The sequence below is a fragment of the Equus quagga genome, chromosome 1 (genome assembly GCF_021613505.1).
Source record: "Equus quagga isolate Etosha38 chromosome 1, UCLA_HA_Equagga_1.0, whole genome shotgun sequence".
NCBI classification, from domain to species: Eukaryota; Metazoa; Chordata; class Mammalia; order Perissodactyla; family Equidae; genus Equus; species Equus quagga.
Window position 1 is genome coordinate 23476836 of NC_060267.1, and position 24967 is coordinate 23501802.

The 24967-nt window shown below is 37.3% G+C and overlaps 2 protein-coding genes across 6 annotated transcripts in view; one reads left to right on the plus strand and one right to left on the minus strand.

Annotated features, from left to right (window-relative positions):
• Nucleotides 1–156: 156 nt before the first annotated feature.
• On the minus strand, nucleotides 157–24936 carry IRAK4 (interleukin 1 receptor associated kinase 4). 4 transcript variants are annotated; one of them, XM_046661893.1, is made up of 12 exons: nucleotides 24827–24936; nucleotides 16941–17110; nucleotides 14395–14540; nucleotides 13409–13591; nucleotides 12778–12938; nucleotides 11544–11608; nucleotides 8549–8663; nucleotides 8010–8119; nucleotides 4418–4601; nucleotides 3481–3543; nucleotides 485–643; nucleotides 157–355 (listed from the first exon to the last, which is right to left on the minus strand). In XM_046661893.1, the coding sequence occupies exons 2-12, from the start codon at nucleotides 17099–17101 to the stop codon at nucleotides 320–322; spliced, it is 1383 nt and encodes a 460-aa protein (XP_046517849.1). In that variant the 5' UTR covers nucleotides 17102–17110; nucleotides 24827–24936; the 3' UTR covers nucleotides 157–319. The 4 variants fall into 4 exon arrangements, with proteins under 4 accessions (XP_046517849.1, XP_046517839.1, XP_046517867.1 ...); XM_046661883.1 differs by lacking the exon at nucleotides 24827–24936 and adding an exon at nucleotides 24689–24826; XM_046661911.1 differs by lacking the exon at nucleotides 24827–24936 and adding an exon at nucleotides 24710–24786.
• The window catches only part of PUS7L (pseudouridine synthase 7 like), a 30991-nt gene continuing 30727 nt past the window's right edge, over nucleotides 24704–24967 (plus strand). Inside the window, exon 1 of one of the 2 annotated variants that reach the window (XM_046661863.1) lies at nucleotides 24704–24834. The gene's annotated coding sequence lies outside the window, so the exon portion shown is untranslated. The remainder of the gene's footprint in view (nucleotides 24835–24967) is intronic. The other variant, XM_046661856.1, reaches the window with a different exon arrangement.

Here is a 24967-nt window from a genome sequence, read left to right on the forward strand (position 1 = left end):
TGGCCCAGTGGTTAAGTTCGCACACTCCGCTTTGGCGGCCCAGGGTTTCGCCGGTTTGGATTTTGGGCGAGGACATGGCACCGCTCATTAGGCCATGTTGAGGTGGTGTCCCACAAGCCACAACTAGAAGGAGCCACAACTAAAATATACAATTATGTACCAGGGAGATTTGGGGAGAAAAAAGCAGGAAAAAAAATAAAAAAGAAGATTGGCAACAGTTGTTAGCTCAGATGCCAATCTTTAAAAAAAAAAAAAATTAAGTTTAAAAAATGGTTAGATAGCTGTATATTAAAAGCCAAGAGTCTATTCCAGTCAAATTTTAGGAAGTTGTCATTTCTTGCAGCAGCTGTTGAACCTTTTATAAAGAAAAAGACAGAAAAAACAAAAAGAACCACATTAAACAGTTGGTTTGAAATGTACACTTAGAAAAAAAATGATGAACCCCACACCCTTCCTTTTTAAAATAATTTAAAAAAATTAATACCTTCTTAATGTCTGGTCTCTTATTTTTCTTTTCATGCAGACACTGACTAGCAACAGAGTACATAGTTTCAACAGAAGTGGAATCAATGTCATTCATCTTCTTATCAATATAATCTTCAATTGTCTTTTCTTCATCTTCAATTTCGTCTTTAATATCTAGCTTTAAAATGAATGTTAAAACTTTCAGAGCTTCAAAGATAATTGAAAGGAATCAGAATATAAATTTTAATTATTTAATCTACTTCATAATAACGTATTCATTTTACTTTCTACTTTTATAACTTTACTAAGAATTGAAGACATACAGGAGAAACTCTATTTATTTATACATACAGACATACCTACATACATACGTATATACCTTCTAGACACTTTCAGCCATTTGCTTTCTAATTTTTGCTTTATATTACTGAGCAAATTGCTCCCATGTTCCCATTAGCAGCATTTACTAGGCTGCCAGCACAGGGTCCTCTGCTTCTTGTGCTTGTGCTTGTGCTTCTGATAATGCACTTCCAACTTCTGGACCCAGACTCCCCCTCCCTGCACAAGCAAACTTCTCTATGGGTATTCACACTGTTGAATCAAAGAGAAAGAGAAAGGAGGAAAAAGAGGACAGGGCCATGATGAAAACTAATGAATAGGGAGAGTAGCGTAGTTGAGCAATGGCCCCCAAAAGATACAGCCATGTCCAAATCCCCAGAACCTGTGAATGTGACTTATTTGGGGAAAAAGTTCTTTGCAGGTGTAATTAAGTATTTTGAGAAAAGATCATCCAGGATTACCCAGGTGGGCCCCAAATCCAACGACAAGTGTCTGTATAAGAGAAAGAAAGAGAAGAAAACAGATACAGAGGAGAAGACAATGTGACCTGGAGGAGAGACTGGAGTGATGTGGCCACAAGTCAACAGCCACCAAGAAGCTGGAAGAGGCAAGGACAGATTCTCCCCAGAGCCTCCTAGGGGGAACGTGGCCCTGCAATACCTTGCTTTCAGACTCCTGGCTCCCAGAAATAGGAGAGAGTAAATTTCTGTCATTTTAAGCCTTTTTGTGGTAATTTTTTTACAGCAGCCCCAGGAAACAAATACAGATGGAAAAGACTATTTATGTGAGGTTAATTGTAAGCTCTCCAGAAACTCTTCCAAAGGAGAAATGTTGAAAGTGTTTGGGCAATGGCAGAATCTGGTGATAGAAAGGTCCTTTAAAAGATCACTCTCTTTTAGGTACACTTGTATTAAAATCTTATTAGTTTACAGTCATACTGCATTCAAACCTCAAGAATAAGTGAAAGAGTACAATCTTCCCTGAAGTTTTAGGATTTTCAATATTATATGATGATGCGCAAAACCTGTGACTAAGATGGATTCCATGTTTTGTGTGTTTCATCCTTACTCAAGCCAAAGTTTTGAAGCTTTATAATATTCTGCAGGGGAAAAAGTCTGAGGCAAAACAATGGAAAACCTAGGCCTTTAGACAGATAGACCCTGCTTAAAAAGTATAAATTAGAAGGTAGTAAAACACTGGGTTCCGTCTTTAGTCCTCTATACCTTTTTTTATTGTCCTCCTGTATTTTCCAATCCATACCCAAAGCTTTATCTATGCCTGAACACTAATGCCTCAAAAACGCTATCTCCAGCCCAGGCTTCTTTCCTGAGCTCCAACAACCAAAGAGAGAATTTTATTTCTTTGATGAAAACAAAATTTTCCTTTTTAGGTGCCACGGTAAAAAAAATTCAAATAGGATCAAAATAACAACTTTTCACAATAATATTATGTTCTACAAATCTAATTTAATGTGAATTTTTTTTTTTTTTAAGGATTGGCACCTGGGCTAACAACTGTTGCCAATCTTTTTTTTGTTTTTCTTCTACTTTATCTCCCCAACCCCTGCCCTGTACACAGTTGTATACCTTAGTTGCAGGTCCTTCTAGTTGTGGGATGTGGGACGCTGCCTCAACGTGGCCTGAAGAGCAGTGCCATGTCCGCGCCCAGGATCCGAACCCTGGGCCGCCGCAGCGGAGCGCGCGAACTTAACCACTCGGCCACGGAGCCAGCCCCCTAATGTGAAATATTATATAGCATGCAATGCATTACTAGATATCCAGGAAACCATGGAAAACTTTATAATGCACTGTTTTATAAGGGACACCTGTAGCAATATTATAATATATAGATATTCTACTTATGGCTTTTCTCTGAAAGAGTATGGCACCAAGCCCTTGAACAAATATATTAGATCTTTTGACTTTCTAATCCTCATTCTGGGGAAATAATCTGGTACATGTATATTGTCTAAATTTGTGACACTGGTTTGTCCCATTAGAACACATAAATTAGAATAAAGTCAGTGTAGTTATTTAACTAATTTTAAGAAAAACTTATACATGATAGTAGGTATTTCCATAAATCTTCAATTTTATAAAAAGATTCTTTAGATTCTTAAAATCTACTATATAGGGAAGAAAGGGCATAGCAGAATTTTCCTATAGTTTTAGCATTCAGTTAGTCTATTTATGTAATTATCAATGAATCCCTAATATAACAAATTAGGTAATGTTTTCTATGATAGCTTTATAAATAAAATACTTCATAATATAAATGGATAGAGAATTTTACTAGCAAGTCTATTCTGATACAAATTTGAATGGAAGCCATGTTGTTTTTTTCTCTCTGAGTTGAAAAGGCTATTAAAAATCATCCTGAAAGCAAAAAAATAAAAACATACTGGAGAAGACCTCAGAAATCATATAGTTCTATTCTACTTTTACCCACAAAGAAACTACAACATAGAAAATATAAGTGACTTTTTCAAGCTTCACAAATACTTCATGGAGAGCTGAGATTAGAAATACTTGATGCTCTTCCCATATGCCACTATGTAACTGCCAATGGAAAGATTGCCAATAGAAAATGACATTTCTAGACGCCAAATTTGCCCATATAAATTTAGAGTAGAAATGCAAAGAGAAAAGGACTGGAAAAAAAGAATTTTTCAGTTACCAATAACTGAGGTTCACGGTGTTCATCCACAGCTGGAAGTCCTGTTATTATTTCTAGTAAAACCTATGAAGACAAAAAAAAAAAAATCCATTAACATAACACTCAAGATAACAAATAGAAACTAGAAGGAATATGGATCCTGATTATGAAGTCTGATCAATCATTTCCATACACAGTATTGTGTATTTTTGGCATTTAAGTGGAAAGAACACGACCTGTGGTCATTCCTCACCACCCCTCCTTCAAGGACACCCCAGATCCCACCCATCTCCACAAGTAGTTCTTTCCTACAGGCAACTTACTAAATGATCAGCTCCACTTAAAATGTGTTCTGGAAACTCCCACTCTGTTTCCTGTCTTGCAGGGGATTCTTCACAAGAATAATTTTCTCTGGCTCTTAGGAGAATATTATTTTCTAAACCTTAGGCATATCCTACAACCCTGCACCTTAACTTCACAGTGCTATGAAGTTAAATGTCCACATACGAAACATATATGAGAAAATAAGATGAAGAAGCAACCAATTTCTAGAACCACTCCCATACATCTCTCACTCCATCTTAAAAGTTATTGGGAAGAGACTGGTGGATCAGAAAATGCCAAAGCGTATTTCCTTAAAAAATATTTCATTTTTAAAATACGACACAAAAGTGTGTATGTATGACATGGTTTATTTTACACACTGATTTAAGTTTCATATTAATTCCTGGGGATAGGATAGCAAAAAATCATTTCTCGCAGTAATTTCAAAATTAATTAAAACATTTTACAAATTGGGAGTTTTTATAACTTGCTCATTTAATTAGAGGTTGAAGTGAACAATTTACATCTTTACATAAAAGAACTAAGCAAGATAGGTATATTCCAAATATTCTACTTCAATTTCAAAATTATAGCCAGAACGACCATTGTTACTAATTATAGACATGAAACTTACCACACCAAAGCTGTAGATGTCAGATTTGGGCGTTATTTCTCCTCGCAAAGCTTCAGGTGCCATATAAGCTGTTGTTCCCATAATTCTGCTAGTCATGACTGTCTGAGTAAACCTCGCAGAAGCCCGTGCAAGCCCAAAGTCAGATATTTTAGCTGTAAAGGCTTCGTCTAGTAAGATATTTGCACTGAAAAAATTTAATGTTTGGAGAAAAAATTGTTTTTCTTTCCAAGTAAGTCAAACTGTTCCTTAGATAGGTGTATGAATATATTTACCTATGTATTTAGAGTACATCATTTTATAATATATGTCATAAAAGCCTGAAATTTGTGCAAGTCAATCTAGAATTCAAATTAAAGAGAAATCATTGTTTTCTTCTTTGTTTCTTGAGGAAAAATTTTAGGAGAATAAAAATGAAATAAAACTGTCCACATTAGTGAGATATTTTCTTTATTTCATACATGATTTATTACATAGTAACTTCTCACAATGTCTCCTAAAGCACCATTCTTGAATCCTAACATTTCTCAATTCATTTAAAGACAAATTTCCAACAGAAGTACCTCAATTATTCTTTTTTTCTGTACTAATGGAAATCTTTCAAAGAGGAAAGAATCTGGGTAAAATTTCTTAATTCATTCCTTATATGCATTCATTCATACTCTCGTACTTTCATTCAACAAAACTTTATTGAGGACTCCCTATACGTTATAGTATTTAAGCTCGGTGCTGGGCATTGGGAGACTCTTTGAATCCTGTCTATGACAAAGGTATATGAATAATTTTTAAAAATCCAATAAGAACCCCATAATGGTGATATTAGGTGCAAAATGCTGAGAGAACAACCACCTGCCTGGAAGAACTGAGGAAAATTTCAAAGAGAAGGCACAAAGTGTGCTTAGTCTTGAAGGATTATTAGAAGTTGACAGTTAAATAAGGGAAAGAAAGGCATTTTAGGCAAATGGAGCAATATATACAAAGTGATGAAAACAGAAAAACATATAGTCAATTTCAAGAAGCCGGCATCAACAGAACATGGAAAGAATTTGAACCTTATCCTGTGAACAACAGAATATCAAGTAAAGCTCACAGCAGAGACCTGATGTTACCAGACTTGACTTTTAGGACCATAGCCTGGCAGTGTAGTAGTGAATAGATGAGAACTGGTACAGACTGGTAGAGGGTTGACCGGGAAGGTTTGTAATAAAGCAAATGAGCGATAGTGAGGGTCCAAATAAAGGCACAGCACCAGGGAGAAGTAGGAGGGGAAAATTTTAAGGCACATTCACTAGAACTTTGTAATTACTATGATACAGGGTATGAGAAAGTTCAGCTTGGGAGACAGGATGAATAGTGAGGTCATTCAATCAGGAAGAAAATACCGGATGAGGACTTTGGGTTGGAAGAGATGAGTTTGATTTCCGACATGTTAACATAGATGCTGCTGTGGGACATCCAGGTGAGGTGTTTTGAGTATGGAAATACTGCAAATATAGGATTGGAGGCAGATGATACAGATTTGAGAGTCATCCACATACAGACAGCACTGAAGTCAGTATACTATCACTCAGCAAGAATAAGTAGGGTGAACAAAAGAGACAACGAGCTAAGAACATGAAGGAACACACCAGTATGTAAGGAATGGGAGATGGGGTCTTCCCTCTTCTCTAAGGCCAGTCCCTCTACTTGGACTCCTTCCTTCATTCTCAGGAACCTTACTCTATAAATGGTCTCACTGCTCTCTTCTATTGTATCATTTCCCTCTTCCCATAGGCATAAAAGCATACTTTAGTCTTTGCCATCTTAAAAAAAGTTTCCTGAATGACACATGTTTCCAGCTATCACCCTTAACCAGCTAAACGTCTTAAAAGACTTGTCTATACTCACATCTCAGTTCTTGGTCTATACTCACTCTCTCCTCAACTACAACCTGAATTCTAATCCAATTACTACTTGGAAGTAGGTCTCCATAAAGTCACTAATGACCTTCACGGCACTAATCAAATGGTTATTTTTTAGTCTTCATCCTGACCTCTAAAAAGCAATTGACTTTTTAGACTACTCCTTCTTGGGAAACACTCTCTTTCCTTGTTTTCAGGGATACCACACTCTCCTGGTTTTCGTTTTACCTTTCGGCACCTATTTTCTTAGATTCCCTTTTGGGATCATTCTTTTCTACTTGGCCATTAAGTCTCAAAGTTCCTCAGGACTAAATTTTGGGAACTTTTCTTAACGTGTATCTGTCCTTAAGCAAATACAATCATATGACAGCTATTCAATGATCACCCATATGCAAGTAATACAGAAATTTACATCTTTAGCTCAGAATTCCTTCAGCTCCAAACTTGTATACCACACTGTCTAACATCTCTACTTCTGTATCTTAAATGAATCTCAAACACAACATGTATAAGTGAGAATTCACATTCTCCACCCCTCGACCTGGTCCTCTTTCAGTGCCATCTATATAAGCGAATCATTCCATAATCATTCCAAAATGCAATCCTGGAAGCCATAAATCCAAGAATCATCCCTGGCACTTTTCTCCCTTGACCCTTCTGAAGCCAAGATATCGGCAAGTCCTGCCATCTTAATCTCTCCAATCTGCTCACTCCTCTTCATATGAACTGATACCACCAAGACTTCTATGACAGCCTCCTAACCACCCCTTCTTACAAACTATTCTCTACAAAGTGATCTTCTCAAATCTTAAATATGATGCTACATTCCTGCTTATAATTTTTCAATGGCATCTGATTACATTTATGATAAAACTAAAATCCTTACCTTGGTCGATTAGGTCCTACACGACTTAGCTCCCTGCCTACGTCCATAGTTTTATCTCATATCAGTCACCCCTTCAATTTCTGCACTTCAGTCATTCTGTACTTATTTCACTTCTTCTAATTCATCACACTCCCATGTTCCTTCTCAACACTGGTCTTACAAATGCGGTTCTTTCTGTCTAGAATGCTCTTCTCCCCATCTTCTATAGCCACCCTCAAATTGTGCCTACTTTTTCCCTGCTCATTCTTTGAATCTCTGCTTAGCTATCACTTCCTCAGGGAATGCTTCTTTATGCTAATACTATATACTAAATACGATATACTATACACTAAAGTTATATTATTATTTTGTGATTACTTGATTGATAAAACTCTATAAATCTACTGTATAAATCAAACTCTACAAATGCTACTTTTGCTAACTCTGTCATCTACAGCGCCTAGCATATAGTAGGTGCTCAATTAATATTTGTTAACTAAACAAATATGTCAGAAGGAAGAGAACTAAAAAGTACCCATGGGGGATGAAAGTGATTCATAAAAGAGTGATGAGCCAGGAAACGAGAAGGAAAATAATTTCGACAAAGCAAAGGTGGTCAAGAAGAACTGAATAACATGCTATTTAAAAAAAAAGGTCAAGTAGGATGAATACTAGAAATAGGTTAGCGGGTTTGGAATATAGATGTCCTTAGTGAGAAGAGCTTCATGGGGTGCTCCAGGTTAAGACATGCATGTGAACAGGGAATAGAAAGAGAGCAAACTATTCTTTAAAGATGGTTTTCTGAAAGCTTTTTAACTGTAGCATTTACCTTTTAATATCTCTATGAATATGATGGTTTTCATGTAAAAAACTGATGCCATTAGCTGCACCATGAGCAATCTTGCATCTCATGTGCCAAGAAAGTGGTGGAGTATCATCCTTATGGAGTAAGAAACAAACCAATTAAAAAAAAAAGAGGAGGATAAAAAAATCTACAGAAAATATATAACAGAATATTTTTCTAAGCAAGTTCTGAAAAATACTATATTCCTAAGGATTTAGGACTATCGTTTTTTTAAGTTGTTAAAAAAAATTTCCAAATAACATCAAATGGGGGTTAGCATTTCTTATTTTACAATAGAAAGATATAAGATTATCTTCAAAGTCTAGCCTTGATTGATAATTTTACATTTTAGATTATCACCTAATAGAATGGCAATCCCAGTTGTTTACATATCAACTGTATAATTTTCATAGAGCAGGAAAAATATTAAGATTAACGTGGTTTAAATGATCCTGTCACAAAGTAATACTAGTATTCCAACACAGAAACAGAAAGACAAACAGTCTGATAAACAAACATCTTACCAAGCAAGACAGTCTGTCCAGCAATGACCCATTAGGCATGTAAACATATACTAAGCAGAGGTCATCTCCATCACTTGAGAAACCAAGCAGTTCTACCAAGTTTTCATGTTGACACCTGTGACAAACAATTTTCCACTCAAAATTATTCTGATACATACATACATATAATCCAGCTGTAGGTTGAAATTTATTCAATTTAGAGTTTAACAGAAAAAAAGAGCAAGAAAATAGTGATATGCTATATATCATTATAATGTGATATATATGTTTATAATGTGTTTATATATGTTTATTATAGCTGTTTATAATTTTCTGCAAACAGTTCTCTTTTCACTCAATACTGATGAATATTAGACGCAAAACCTCTATTTTATAGTAAAACCTCAGTAATTCAGACCAGTGGAACTTGTGATAGTTTGGTTAAGGACTAGGCTGATGTGTACCTTTTTTTAGCACAATTTTCAATAAGAGCACAAACAAGATTTCAAGAAGTCTGTTGAAACTTTCATGACAACCCTTTCAAGAATTCTCTAACACATCCAAAGCACTGATTGACAGATATCTGATCTTCAATCACACCTAATCCACCCATTTCTGATCTTTAATCATGTCTGATTATCCATAACCTAATTTGAGTTTCTTTATATACTAGAGAGTAATAAAACTAAAGAGAGATGAAGTACAACAAAACTGTAGTACAGTAGAAAGAAAACTGGGCTCAGAGTTCAGTCTTAAGTTTCAAGTCCAGCTCTGCCACTTCCTGGATATGTGACCTGTGGCAAGTTAACAAACTCACTGAGCCTCAGCTCCTTTACCTGCTGAATGGGGATAATAATACCTATTACGCAACATGGGTGCTGTGAGAATTAAATGAGCAAACATATAAAAGGGAGGCTAGAAGTACACCTAGAACATGATAAGTGTCCCATTCAAGTGCTTACTCATTTTGTTCATTCAAAATGATCTATAATTCTGGCATTTCACTATTTCAAGTCAGACTTTGATTTGAAATCAGTCTATCCTCATAAATATTTTAAAAAGTGCAAACTAAAACACCAAGTGCTCCATTTTCCACCAAATTGGCACATTTTAAAAACGAGTCAATAACACTTGCTGAGTTTATACTATATACAAGGCACTGGGGTAAGTGATTTACCTGTTTTGTTTTATTTAATCCTCAAAATAACATAATGAGGGAAGTACTATCAATATCCTATTTTACAGATGAGAAAATTAATGAATAGAGAGTTAAAGAAACTTGACAAAGGTCATTCTGCTAGTAAGATCCAGAGACTGGTACTTACTAAAAAACAGTAGTAATGCTCAATGGAGTGAGGGAGCAAGGAAGTTTGAAATTGTAATAACATTGCTGGTAGGAATATAAATTACCATAACTTATCTACAAAGCCATCTGGATATATACTTGCAAAGTCTTTAAAAGTTCATGCATTCCTTTTTTTTTTAATTAAATAAATTTTTTTTGAGGAAGATTAGCCCTGAGCTAACTACTGCCAATCATCCTCTTTTTTGCTGAGGAAGACTGGCCCTGAGCTAACATCCATGCCCATCTTCCTCTACTTTATATGTGGCTTTTGCCAAGTGGTGCCATGTCCACACCCAGGATCCAAACCAGCGAACCCCGGGCCACAGAGAAGGAGAACATGTGCACTTAACCACTGCGCCACCGGGCCGGCCCCCAGAAGTTCATGCATTCTGAAGCCGTAATTCATCTTCTGTAACTATTCTGATGAGCTAAGGGGAGTGGCATTTAAAGATTTACGTGCAAAGAGACTGAAAGAAGGTTTAATTTGTAATGTTGAAAATTAGAAACAAACCTAGTAACATACCGGTTAAATAAAATATAACCCTCATACATGCTAGAATGTTGTATAATAATTTAAAATGTTTTAAAGTTATTTTATAGACACGGGAAAATGCTACACATACCTCAGGAAGCAAGTTTATTAAAATCTTAGCAATGGTTCTCTCCGAGTGATATATTTAAGAGATTATTTTTATTAATTTAAAAATATTTTCTTCTATTTCCCAGATTATCTACTTCCAACAAGTTACTTTTAAGATTGGAGAGTGAGTGGAGGTAGGGGCAGGAGGAACAAGTCCTGAAAGCGTTTTGATTTTTTTTTTTAATCAGTGTGCATTATTTTTACTGTGAGCAAATTAATTCCAGTCTATTATTTCTTTTTTGAGGTTCAGCAACTAGAATTGGTGATTTATAGCAATGGGTGTAATGATTGTAAATTGGTAAATCCCATTGGTAAATCAGATCAAAAGTTCAAGCTCAGAATCAGACAGATCTGGATTTGCAACCCACTCAGTTCTAACATTTATTGGCTATGTGGTCGTGGGCAAGTTATTTAATGATTCTAAAGCCCAGTAAAAAAAAAGTTGAGGGGAGATTTTAACAATTGTGAGGATTAAATGAGACAATGCACATAAATTATATTGCACAGTGTCTGGCATATCGTATATACTTCGGTATCAATCACTTAATTCTTAGAATAAATTTCCTGATTTGTTCCTCCTACTCCTCCTGAGGATGCCCAACAATTTTCAAACATACTGGGTCAATGCCTTCTAAGCATTCTTGCATATAATAAGATTTATGTTTATGGGTTTATGGCTGTTAACTTATATGAAAGGGCCTATTATTCTATACTTTTTTTTTTTGTATCTCTACAATTCATCTCTCATGAATTCTGAGAGCAGGAAACACGATAATGGAAGATAGTTGAAATTCCATGTAACTTCACTATGATTTAAAATAATGACTGCTGTTTAATCTACAGGCATGCGAGTATATGTAGTCATAGAATTGTAGAGTCAAAGTTCTTTCAACTCCTCTTATCTAAACCCTTTATTTTAATTTTGTATATTTGAAAATATCACTAGTTCATGGCACACTCTGGTTAAGAAACCAGTTCCCTTACTCCTTGTCCTGCTCTTTCCTACTCTACCATACGCCCAGTTAACTTACTTTGCCATTACTTTTATTTCTTGATCAAACTGTTGTTTCAGTTCTTCGGTGCTAATATCAACCATCTGAAAAAATAAAATAATATACAATATAGTATATTATACAGTACAATAACCCCAAGGCTCCTAAAGCTAGAAAAGGGTGCAAGAGATTGTCTGGCTGATCCTGCTTTCTTTAATATTATTCTCCCCATTTTATAGAATAACTGAGAACTAGAAATATTAGTGATTTGCTCAAGGTCCCATGGCTGGTCAGTAGAAGGAAAAGAACCTTATAAACCATGTAACCATACAAACTTCACTGAGTTATTGTGGGAACAAAAAGAAATATTATGAGACTTCACTGCATAAACATTCCAAAAAAAAATTCAGGGTAACAGAAAACATAAGCAAATTTGAAGGCAAAAAGAAAAACAAAACCTACTGAGTATATGACAAACGGTGACTATCTTTACCACATAAATGTGTATTGTATTGACATTTTTAGATTATAATGACAGATCTACAATACAACAAATCAATAAGTAAATGATGAATATGCTAATAGAAGTGGGTACAAAGGACATAAAGAAAAAATTTTTTAATCTTTTTTCCAACTGTATATTTTCTAAACTTTATTTTTTATTTTTTAAATTTCTTTGAGGAAGATTAGCCCTGAGCTAACTGCTGCCAATCCTCCTCTTTTTGCTGAGGAAGACTGGCCCTGAGCTAACATCCATGCCCATCTTCCTCTGCTTTATATGTGGGAACCCTACCACTGCATGGCCTGCCAAGTGATGCCATGTCTGCACCCGGGATCCGAACCGGCAAACGCCGGGCCGCTGAAGCGGAACGTGTGCACTTAACCACTGCACCACCGGGCTGGCCCCTAAACTTTATTTTCAAATGAGAAAACAATACAAGAAAGTAATTTTTATAAAATTTCTTAGTGTCTTATCATCTAATCCTGATTGTGCATGAAACACTTTGTAGAGCACAACTTCTCAAATTCGTGAATCTCCCGAAATTATATGTATTATCATACATATGTGTACATAGCTATAATTTTGTAGAGATAGGATCCATAGCTTTCAACAAATTTTTAAATGTTAAGAACTACCATCTTAGAATGATATTTATTTAAAGAAAATACGCACTGAAATAATATATTTCCTAAAGATTAATTTAAAACTTATATAGCACACTAGGGAAAAACTGTTCCTTTAATTCTTTTTAGTCCTGAAAATGTAACTTACTGCTGCAAGCTTCTTCACTGCTACCATTCTGTTGTTCACGTAGCCTTTATAAACAACTCCAAAACCTCCCTCTCCCATTTTGTTACCACCGATAGAGATGGGTCGTTCATCAAAGTTATTTGTGACATTCTTCAGTTCATAAAATGAAAAACAGTGAAAACCTATAATGTCAGTAAAATAAGGAAAAAAGTGCTTCAATTAAAAAGAAATTGGTTTTAATAACTTCATTATTTTCTCAATTTGAATATTTTATACATATGCAAATATTTACAATGAATTAGGCATGATGGGGGAGAATAAAGCCATTTGTTACATACAAATTTTACACTCTATCTTGAGAATTCTCTTTGGTGGTCCTCTACCCAAAAGCCTAGTCACTTGTTTTCTTTATAAAATGACCCTTTCAAGCTATGTAAATATTTACTTAATTTTTTCATATCTTCTGTGGATATTTGTATGTCCTATTGCCTCTACTCATTGATAACACACTGAATACAATGAAAATGGTGCTTAATAAAAAACACAAAAGAGCCATTGTCAGTGTGTACAAAGAAAAGGAGAGGTTTATTTTAAAGCAGTGATGGACATAATGACAAACCCACTAGTGGAAAGCACTGCAAATGTTACTTACGTGTATCACTGACTTCTAAGCTTCCATTTTCTGGACTTGAGGAGTCAGGTGGCACATAGTTTTGTTCAGGATTCTGCACAGGTATAACAGATGTCCTGTCTTTGCCATAGAGAGGTATCTGTTTCTGCTGAATTGTTATGGCTTCTTTAGAAGGTAGTATATTCACAGTTTTGGGAACAGCATCTGCCAAATGAAATTAAATATGAGTGTCCTTCTATATGAAAAAGTGTTTGTGAAAAAGTTAAACTAGGAACTAGGTTCATTTTACATCATTCCAGTTTCCACATGTTAACCCCATATTCTCACAGCACACACAAGAAGTTACCTAGTAAGAATCTAAGTTTCGATAAAGATGGGTAGAGAGGGTAAGGCGGTGTTTTCAGAGAGGGGTCCATGAACTGCCTGCATTGGAAGCACTGAAGTATTTGTTTACAAACATAGACTTTGAACCCAGTTCCAGAATTCTGAGGATGAGGTCTGGAATAGAGTTGATGAAGCTACATGTTTAACAAGAACCCCAGGTGATTCTTATGCGCACTGAATGGTGAGACCCACTGGTGTAAATGTCATCAAAGAGAAAAAAGTAAGGTTATGAGGTAACTAGACGCTAACCCACTGCAATACAATGTAAGGAAATCATGATCACAGAGTCCCATCGGGGTGGAAGTTGAGAGTGAAAAAAAAGCAAGAGCTCAAAAAAAAAAAAAAATTCCATCCTTATAAACTTCGTATTGGCACAAAACTACCTGACTTTAATAGTGGGATCAGACTCAATCATCAGCCTCCATCTCCTTAGCAGCAAGTCCACCGTGTGCTATGTCTGGGGTGCTTGTTAACGAGTTGAAGAGAGTTGAAAGAATGAAAAGGAGTCTTAAATGTAAGGTTCATCTACTATGAGAAAAAAGCAAGAGTAAGAAGAAATGTTCCTATTTTTTCCATTTGTCTTTCCACCCTAATTGTTGATGCCCTAGGCACACTCAGTTTACCTGGTAGCAAAAGACTCGCAGGGGCAAAAAACTCGTTTTGGACCAAAAGATCCACAAGATCACCAACTGTGCAATTTGTGGTGCCCCAGTCAAACAGTAATTCACAAGTGGGACTTTTTCCAGTTTGAAGTAATGCTTCAAATCTCCTTCAAAGCAAGTAACAAAGAAACAAAATTAGTATGTAAATAGAGTTAACACGAAAATAGGAATTATTCTCCCTGCCCCTGCCTCGCCCACAGAACCTCCTATAATATGAAAGGAAAAGGACAGCAAGAGAACTAGCAAGAATTACGGAGAATAGGAAAGATAAGCTGAAGGAAAAAAGATGCCAAAGATGATGATAACATGAGTTAACATATACTGAATACTTACTGAGTATTTGCTTAGTGGGTTACAGGATGCAGACACATGAACTCCTTTAATTCTCAAACATACTATGAATATCATACTAATTTACTAATGAGAAGGCCAGGTGTGGAGAGGTAAAGTAACCAGCCCATAGCCACACAGCCAATAAGCTGTATCAAAATTGAGGTCCAAATTCAGATCTCACTTGACATAAGGGTGTGCTCTCAACTACTAAGCTATATATAATACTTCCCAACATGACTTACTAACTCGGCTAGCTATATGATTTTTAATAAACCAGCCTGCTTAAAGAAACAGAAGATTCGTAAACTCGGAGAATTCTTCCTTTGATCTTAACTATATTTCAGTTAAATTGAAGGGAAAACACAGATCAGTTTTTCATTCCCATTTCTTTAAAAATCAGGTTTGAAAAGTGACTTTGAAAAATATAAACAACATAGCTTTTTCCGTTTTTCCTCCAAATTTTTTAACAATTTGAAACCTATAGAAAAGTTGAAAGACTAACACCATGAGGGGGCTGGCCCCGTGGCCGAGTAGTTAAGTCCGTGCGCTCCGCTGCAGGCGGCCCAGTGTTTCGTTGGTTCGAATCCTGGGCCCGGACATGGTACTGCTCATCGAGCCATGCTGAGGCGGCGTCCACATGCTACAACTAGAAGGACCCACAATGAAGAATACACAACTATGTACTGGGGGGCTTTGGGGAGAAAAAGGAAAAAATAAAATCTTTAAAAAAAAATAAAGAAAGAAAAAAAAAAGAAAAGAAAGACTAACACCATGAACAATCATTTACCCTTCACTTAGATTCACCATTGGCCAATTGATAACATTTTGCCATGTTTGTGCTCTTGCCCTCTCCCTCTGTGTCTCTATCTGTGTGAGCTTTAGAGCGTAGGCCAGATGCCTTGCAGAATGTCTCACAGTCTAGATTTGTCTGGCTATTTTCTCACGATTAAATTCAGGTTAAAAATTTTGTTAAGGACACTACACAGCTGACAATATGGCCTTCCTACTGTATCTCACCTGGAGGCACATAATGGCAGTTTGTGCCATTATTGGTGAAACAGGGTTTGTTTATCCGGTTGGGGAGGTGTACTTCAGGTTTTTCTCAATAAAAGTACCTTTCTTCTTCATAATTAATAAGTAATTGTGGATAATCTTTGGAAATCTTGCGCACATCTTGTTCATCAACAACCTTTCACCTCGTGGTTTTACCACTCGCTCACGAGCCTTCCGTGAATCAATTACTCATTGGAGGTTCTAAATTGGCAACTTCCTAATTCTATCATTCTTCCAATAATTATTTGCTGCCCTTATTCTATAAAAAAGAGCTTTTTCTCCCCCCACCACTGTCTCAACTATCCTCCAAAAGTTTTTAATAGTAGTATCAACAAACTATCTTCAAAAATTGGCTTTCAAGGTTTAAATTAAGCTTCTTTTAACTAATTTAAGATGTTCATCCTTCATACGAGGAAACATTTCTTGGAAGGACTAATATGGGAGCTAAGGCTTTAGGTTCTTTATCAGGTTAACGCTGAAAATCACAAATAAATTTTTTTCCTCTTGCCTCCAAAGACAGATTTTGACATAGGTTTGGGCTGAAATAACAGGCAAAAATAAAATCTGGACTCATATTTTACACCAAATGAAGCACAGATAAATAGAGAGAAAGAATGGAAGTTATCGGAAGATAGTATTGAAAAATCCTGGCTATGAACTAAGAATTCTGTTCATAGATGTGTACGTTTGCAAGCAACTTTAAAATGCCAATTTGAAGAATTCCCAAAATACACTGTTAAAGTTAACTAGAGATTCACACACTTAGAAGTTCAGGCTCCAGAATTTTGCTAGAAATTCTTATATTCTTATGTCACTTTAATCTGGAAATGACAAGTGTGAGGCACAGTGAACTGTATTTGGCTTGCCAAACAGAATTAGAGTAAAATTGGGACTCTTAAATCTAACCTAAAAACTTATTTGCAAGATCACAATATTAGCCTAGTTGATATATTGGAGAATGAAGGAAAAGTTGCAAGAAAAAAAAAAAATAAGGTTATTAATTACCATTATCTCCCCTAGCGAGAGGCTTACTTTCTGCAACATTAGACAGTATTTATACATATTAATCATTCTAGATTGTGATGTAAGAATTTAAAAAGAAAAAGAATGTTATAGGTTACCTTATGTGAAACTGATTGTATCTATCATCACCAGATGGTTTCTTAATAGCTACTGCCAACTTCTTCCATCCTTCTTGAGGATCAATAAAATCTGACAGCTTCCTAATTAGTCCAAGGTTGAGGCAGCGCACATATGTTGATGGGGTGATGGGTTTGTTCATCTTCTATCCCTAAAAATATGGAATATTCTCATTAAAATTTTACAGTAGTTTTAATGATGACATGTAAGCTTACACATCACACTTTGCTAAAACATATGAAATGCTGGCAACTATGACGCCATCATAAAGGAACACTCCAAAGTCAACTAGCTGATAGCCTAAGAAGAAATTAAAATTGTAGTTTATTTGTCTAATTATCCTCTGAGCTTGCTTGCTTTCTCCACCTATAAATATCAATAAAAAAACTGAAGGATTTTTTTTTCTGACACTGACATTTTCCGAGTGAAATTTACACAAAGGAGCAAAAAGTTTACTTTTTCAGAAAAATTCCTGTGAACATACTCAGGAATCAAATCTATTAATAAAAGAGATCTATTTTTCAATTTAAAATTTTTTTTCTCAATCAGTATTTCTTTACTATTAAATATTTATGCAACACTCTGGTAGAAGTAAAAAAAAAATATGTCCTGAAATAATCTGTATACAATTAAAAGATATGGTCTATTCACCACCTTTTCATATAACATGTTCTTTCTTGACTCCTCCACATTTTTTGAGTCCATCAGACTTGCCTCATCACAATTCATTCCCTATTAAACCAAACCCTGTGGTTCACCACTTTACTCTCTAGACAGAAACTTTATTTCCTGTCTCCTTTTTCTTCTGCTACTCCACCCTGGAAAGCTGCAGCCAGGGATAAATCTCACAATTTTATTTGTACACCAGTGCTTCTGAATACAGCTGTAAAGAACTAGATAACTGAGCAGACTGGTGTGAATGCAAATTTATGGGGACCCCCTTTCCACTGGGCCTTCAACACTGCTGTTAATCCTTTTATTGTCTTTGCTCATTACCCTTAGGGACCATTTCACATCTTTACCTTTCTCACATCGTTTTATTTGATCTCCATGTTCCTATTCTCAGCAGGTGGTGACCTTTCCTTCTAATTAATCGAGACAAATAGATTCAGATATTCTTCTGTCAATTATTCTCCTGCTGGGACCAGCCCTGTGGCCGAGTGGTTAAGTCTGTGCGCTCTGCTTCAGTGGCCCAGGGTTTTACCGGTTTGGATCCCGGGTATGGACATGGCACAGCTCATCAAGCCATGCTGAGGCAGCGTCCCACATAGCACAACCAGAGGCACTCATAACTAGAATATCCAACTGTGTACTGGGAGCTTTTGGGGAGAAGAAGAAGAGGAAAAAGAAAGATTGGCAACCGATGTTAGCTCAGATGCCAATCTTTTAAACAAAAAAGCAGTCTCTTTGTTTATCCACTTGAATATGGATGTATTACATTAAAAAAATTTATTCTCCTGCTCCCTTATGTATTTTTATTTTTAAAATGCAATATAATTAATTTTCAGAGTAAAGATTATATTCGTGTGGTCCCAAATTCAGAAACTATAAATGAGTAGGCAGCAAAAAGCCCCCCTATATCCTTGGCCTTTTTATTAATATTGTCTTCTCTTTGGCCTTCTTTGACCACCACATCTAAGTGGATCTATCTGCCCTCAACCTAATTATCTTTCCTTATGGCACAATGTGTTTGTAATCGCATATTTATTTGTTTAGTTGCTTACTAACTGTCTCCTCCATTAGACTCTAAGCTCCATTAGTTCAGGGACCATGCTCATTTTATTCACTAACATATAACGAGTGACCACCGCATTGTAGATATTACAAAGCTGTTTTTAAGTGTTGTTAAGTGCTAGGAATAAATGAATTTCTTGCCCCGTACCATGCTGGGTGATTTATTTATTTCACTTAGTCCTCACAGTGACTAAGGCAGTTTTATCATCTCTATTTCATCAAGGTAGCAAGTGAAAGAGCTAGGACTTGAACCCATATCTGACTCCAAAATTCATGCCATATGCCTCTGCTTCTGTAACTCAATGCATTGTTCGTGTCATTCTCTTTTCTAGAAAGACTAGTCATTTCCTTTCATACGTTCATATAGTCAAAAAACATATATCAGGATTGGTACTAAGCGATGGGAGCTATAGAGAAGAGGAAATCTTTGTTTTAAGCTTCTTAGTCTAGCAGGAGATACAACGAGTGATAAATGTTACAAGAGGTGTGTGAAGAGTGCTATGGGGCCCAGAGAAGGAGCACCAAGCTGAGGCAGTCTGAAGGAGGTACAGCAAGACAAAGTTGGGTGGGGTGAGAGGCTGAAAGGATGAGTGAAAAGGAATGAGGATAAACCCAAAAGGAAACTCCAGGCACCAGGAATAGCACAGGAGAGCATGAATTAGGCTCAGGCAAGGCATTTGCTATGGCTGGACCATAGAAGGCAAGTCATTAAGTAATAAAGAGATGAGGCTGGAGAGGGAGGCAGGGCCAAACCATCATGTGCCTCGTACGCCAAGACCAGCAGTTGAAACTCTACATTAAAAGTTACAGAGGAGCCATTTCAGGATTTCAAGGAAAGCTTTTATGTGATCTTATGTGGTTAAGCGTATTCCTCCCGATAAAAAATTGAAGGGATGTATACTGAGGCAAGGAGAGCACTTTGAAAACTTTGCAATAATCTAAGTGAGCAGAAACGAATGCGTGAAAAAAGTATATGGTTGGGGAAAAAAGAGGAGAAAGATTCAAAGATTTAGGAGGCCAAATCAAAATAATTTCATGAAAGATCAGATATTAGAGGGAAAGGAGAGTGTGGGAAACAAAGAAGCTGATTCCTGGCTTTTTCGGCTTGGGCAATTAGGTAGATGATGGAGTAAATAAAGTGTTTAGTTCTGGTCATGTTAAAGGTGAAATATCTACCTCTGGCACTGTCTAGGGGAGTTAGCACAAAGGAGCTGGATATATGCTCTGGAGCCTAGGAGAAGAGGGTTAGGTAAAGAATGTTTGCTATATGAGCATTCTCATATGTTCATATATGAATAGCAGGTTGAAGCAACAAGTAAATGCCTGTTAGAAATATATAGAATGTGAAGAAATGAAAAGAAAGAAGAACTCTTAAAAAGTATTGATAAGTCATGGAGGTAAGAAGAAAACCAGGACAGTAGCAGATTAGAGATTTCTAGGATGGCGGATAGGCTGGTATAAAAGACTCAAAGAGGTCAAATAAATACTGACGGATGTGCTAGATTTGGAAACCAGAAGGCTACTGGGTAACTTAAGAACAGTTTTAGTGGAGCAGCAAGTGAATGGTAGAAATGCATTTTCCAAGAAGTCTGGCTAAGAAGGAAAGAAGAAAGAGAGAGAGGGAAAGAAGGCAGCAGTTTGCAAACTTGGTCTCAGTACTGTTTACATTCTTAAAAATTATTGTGGACTCCAAAGAGCTTTGTTTATGTCAGTTATATCTACCAATATCTACCATTTTAGAAATTGACACTGAGAAATTTAAAAATTGCTTATTAATTCATTTAAAAATAATAATAAATGTACTCCATATTAGCATACATATTGTAATAAAAAATAACTATATTTTCCAAAAGCAAAATAGAAGAGTGACATTGTTTTACAGTTTTGCAAATTTCCCTAATGTTTAACTTAACAGAAGACAGTTGGATTCTCATATCTGCTTCTGCATTTAATCTGCTGCAATATATCATTTTGGTTGATGTATATAGAGAAAATCCAGCTTCACACAGACATATAGCTGGAAAAGGGAAGAGGTTTTTCTGTGTGTGTGTGTGTGTGCTGAGGAAGACTGCCCCAAGCTAACATCTGTTGCCAATCTTCCTCTATTTTGTATGTAGGTTGCGGCCACAGCATGGCTGAGGAGTAATGTGGGTCTGCACCTGGGATCCGAACCCGTGAACCCGGGCCACCAAAGTGGAGCATACCACTCTTTAACCACTATGCCACAGAGCCAGCCCTGGGAGAAGTATTTTAACAGCCTTCTCACAAAGTAGTAGATATTTTCCTTTGATACTATACTAAAACTTGACAAGAGATAATTTCTTAAAAGTTAGCTGCAATGTGGAATCTAAAACCATATCAGTGAACTCTGTCACATTAAAATTCATTGCTCACTGAATGAATCTTTTACCCATAGGTGATTTTGACATTATGAACTTCTTGAAGGAGACTTGGGGACCCCCATGACCCCCTGAGAACTGTTGGTTTAAGGTTTGTTTTAAGACTTAAGCTTGGTTGAAGACACAAAAGGGATAATGAATTGAGTATAGGTGAAGAGGTCAGCCTAGAACAGAAGGCAGCCTCTTGCTCTGAATCTAGAAAGAGGGAAGCACACGTTTGATTACACATATATTTGAAGGGAGAGGGAGAATTCCCATGCAATGTTGTTTTCTCTGTGAAGCAGGAGGTGAGGTACAAGAATTGCCCAAGAACCTTGAGAGTCATCTGGTAAATGCCTACTATTCCTTCAAGCCTAACGCAAAGGCACTATTGGTCACTGTGATAGTCATCTCTTTTGTTCCAAACTGTCACCTGGTCACTCTTCTATTATAACAATTATATTTTAATATTTATGTGTCTGTTTTTTCTCCTAGAGGGTGTGCTTTCCTGAGCAGGGACCCAACCAAATTCAGCTTTAGCAGCTACTCAAATTACTTGTGCTGAATGAGAGAAAGACTTATGTTTTTAAATTAAGAAATCATATCTGACTATAGATTTTGCAGTTGCTCCATTCACATTATTTTTTCCTTATTTATCCAGATTTCTCTCCACTTTAAGAAGTACAATGTGATTGCCAAAGCTAGTAAAGGTAGAACTGCTTAGTAATCCTAAAAGCTAGAGCTAAAATACAAGGAACTGAGAATAAAACAGTTGATTTTAAGACCAAGGACAAATTCTGTAGCTCTCCTGCACGTAGATTTCCAGCAGAGGTGATGGCACAGGGATACCAGGGAACGGAAGGCCTTCTAACAACTTCTCCATACATATACGCTTGGCAGTTCTACATCTCAGAACGTAAAATTTTTGTTGAAACATGCATTCTATACTACCACCAACACATATTTAGAAGAACATACACCAAAATATTAGCCGTGGTTACCTCTTGACAGTGATTTTTATGGCTGTTTTGTTTTTGTTGGCTTTTCTGCATCTTCAATAATGAAAATAAATTATTTGTGCAGAAAAATTTTAACGTGTCACCTCTTTCAAAGTGTTCAAGATTTTACTTTAGCACACTTAGGATTCACAGAAGTGGAACAGGATATATTGCTTATAAATAAATAAATAAATATCTCCATGACTACTTTTTCATGCCATTAATTCTCATGGTAAAGAAAAACCATTCATGTTTTCAAACAGGACAACTCAGACAGGAATACAAGGTAAGGTGATAACTGAGAAATATACTTAAACCAGCGTCCACCTGTGGAACCCAATGCCTTCCTACTCATATGCACGTTCACAAAGTACTGCGCCCAAAATAGGAATTCAAAGAATTCCTGTCAAGTGAATTAATAAAGTTTTCAGACTGTGCTTTATTATCACTCTGATCAGAGGGAGAGAGCATAGAGGGGTGGAGGGAAGAGGGACTTTGAAGCGACATCGGCCTGGGTTCTAACACAGCTCTTCCACAAACCAACTGTGACCAGGGTCAATAATGTAATTTCTCTGGACCTTGGTTTCTTCATCTGAAAAACAGAGACGGAAACAGCTAAGAGTTGCTGTAATATTTAAAATCAACAAACGTGAAGGGCCTAATCCTATCAATAATAGGTGATCAAAAACAGATGTGGTGATTATTTTATGGAAGAAGTTATTTTTATATCATATTAAAAAAAGAAATGTGAAGAGTTGTATTTAAGCTCAATTCTCAGAATAGTGGTGAGGGGATACTGAGAAAATGGAAATAAGAGGACTGGGAATATAGCTAAGCGTTTCAGATGGTGGTAGGTCTTATTTTTCAAGTATAGTATGTTTAATATGTTTATAACCGTCCTAAAATACATTATTCACTCCCAAGCTTTCTTAAGCAAAATATGCTTGACAACCATTAATCTTTATTTCTGGAAAACTCAAAATCATCCTTATGAGCAAAAGCTGGTGATACCTTCCAGACCTATTAAATTATATAGGGCTGCCCTTCTCAAACTGGGATCTGTGCTGGTATGCCATAGATTAGACATAACACATCATTCTTAAACATTGTTTTAACTCAATGGTAAGTTATTTAAAATGCTTTGTCTATATTAAAAAATATTATTCATTCATCAAATATTTACTAGGTATCTACTTGTGCTATTGATCCCTGGAGATAAAGCATTAGGAAAACAAGAAAAAAAATAACTGAACTCATGGAGCTTATATTCTAACAGAGGAAGACAGGCAATAAGCAAATAAACTTGATAGTACGTTAGATGGTGCTAAATGGAGTGGAAAAAAATAAACAGAGAAGGGGTTTCAATTTTAAATAAGGTAATCAGAGTAGGACTCAATAAGAGGGTGTCATTTGAGTAAAGGCTTGAAGAAATGAGAAAGCCACAGAGAAAGGATTATCTGTGGGAAAAGTTTCTGGGCAAAGAAACAGTAACTGTAAGGGTCTGAAGTGGGCCCACTGAGAAAGAGCAAGGAGACAGAGAGACTGGAGAGGAGGGAGCAGGAAAGTAACAGATTAGATGAGAGAGGTAAGGGGCCAGGTCTCCTAGGGCCCTGCTGACTTTGTTTATCCTGAGTGAGATGAGAAGAGAGTGGAGGTTTTGAGGACACTGGGGTTCCCGCTGAGAATAATGGATACTGGAGGAAGGGCAGAGAAGCAGGGAGAGACCAACCAGCAGAGCACACCAATAATCCAGGTGGGAGGTGCTGGCAGCCTGGACCAGAGTGGGAGCAGAGAAGGTGCCAAGTCCTGGAATGAGGTAGAGCAAATAGAAACCTATGTGCTGATGTGAAGGGTGGGAAGATGGCACCAAGGTTTTTGGCCTGAACAAGTTTCCTGACATTTACTGAGATGGAGAAGACTCCGGAAGGAGCAAATTTGGCCCGGAAGATCAGGAGCTCGGTTTGCACAGGCAGAAAAGAAACTTCAAATGAATGTTTAGTATGCAAACTGCAGAATAAAATAAATCGGAACTGACAGACGTCTTCAAGGATTAACCCCCGAAATGGAAAAGGCAGAGTTTAATATTCTCTGCTCTTAGGGCTCCTTGGGCGGATACGTTTTTGAGACACTAACAGAGCTATGTGTTCCCATTCTAAATAGCTAATGCGCTTTCTCGCTTTCTCCTGGTCTGTCTTTCATCCCTTTGCTGCTTCTCTTACTTCCAGGCTGTCAGGTCCACTTTTCCCATCTGATAACGCACTTATCTGATCCTTACAACCCCTCTCCACTTTCTAATTTCCTGTAAGCTTGAAAGCCGGAGAACAAGCTAATTAGAATCCCCCGAAGGCTCAGAATGCTTTCCACGCCACGAGCATCTCCGCCGGTGCTGGCCTCACTTCCTGGTTCTCAGGAAAAGAGATTTCATTTCGTAAACGGGTTCTCGGAACACAGCGCCTGGGAGTGGGGAAACCTGAAGCGAGGTCCGAAGGAGCTGGCTGGACCAACGGCTGGGGCCGCCTCCCCACGCCCCAGCTCCCTCCTCAGCTCCCACTAACTTTCGGATCCCCAGGCACCCACCCAAGCCTTTATCCCGGAGCAAGCTCTGCGCACTCGACCTACTTCCTCTCTAACTCCTCTCACTTTGAAGCAAAGGCGACTTTCCTTCCGAAAGGGTCCGTGGAGCAGAGGGACGGACGCCGGGGCGCGGACCTCGGAGCACCTGCGCCGAAGGAGGCGTGCACGGCCGGAATCCCTTACCTGCCCAGGTGCGAGGCACGGGGGGCGGGCGGGGCGCCGCCGGGCTAAGCCAGAGGCCGAGGAACCAGCTCACAGGCCAGGGCCGGGCCGGGGCGGGGCCAACCCGGCAGGCCCCTCCCGGGCCCCGCCCCCACCCCCACC

Excerpts from the sequence above, each read along its gene's own strand:
- IRAK4 (XM_046661893.1), bottom strand. The coding sequence starts at position 17,101 with ATGAACAAACCCATCACCCCATCAACATATGTGCGCTGCCTCAACCTT. Across the intron at positions 12,939-13,408 it reads CTTAGAAGTCAGTGATACAC|GTTTTCACTGTTTTTCATTT; the intron begins GTAAGTAACATT and ends CTGACATTATAG. Across the intron at positions 3,544-4,417 it reads ACATCTACAGCTTTGGTGTG|GTTTTACTAGAAATAATAAC; the intron begins GTAAGTTTCATG and ends TTGTCTTCATAG.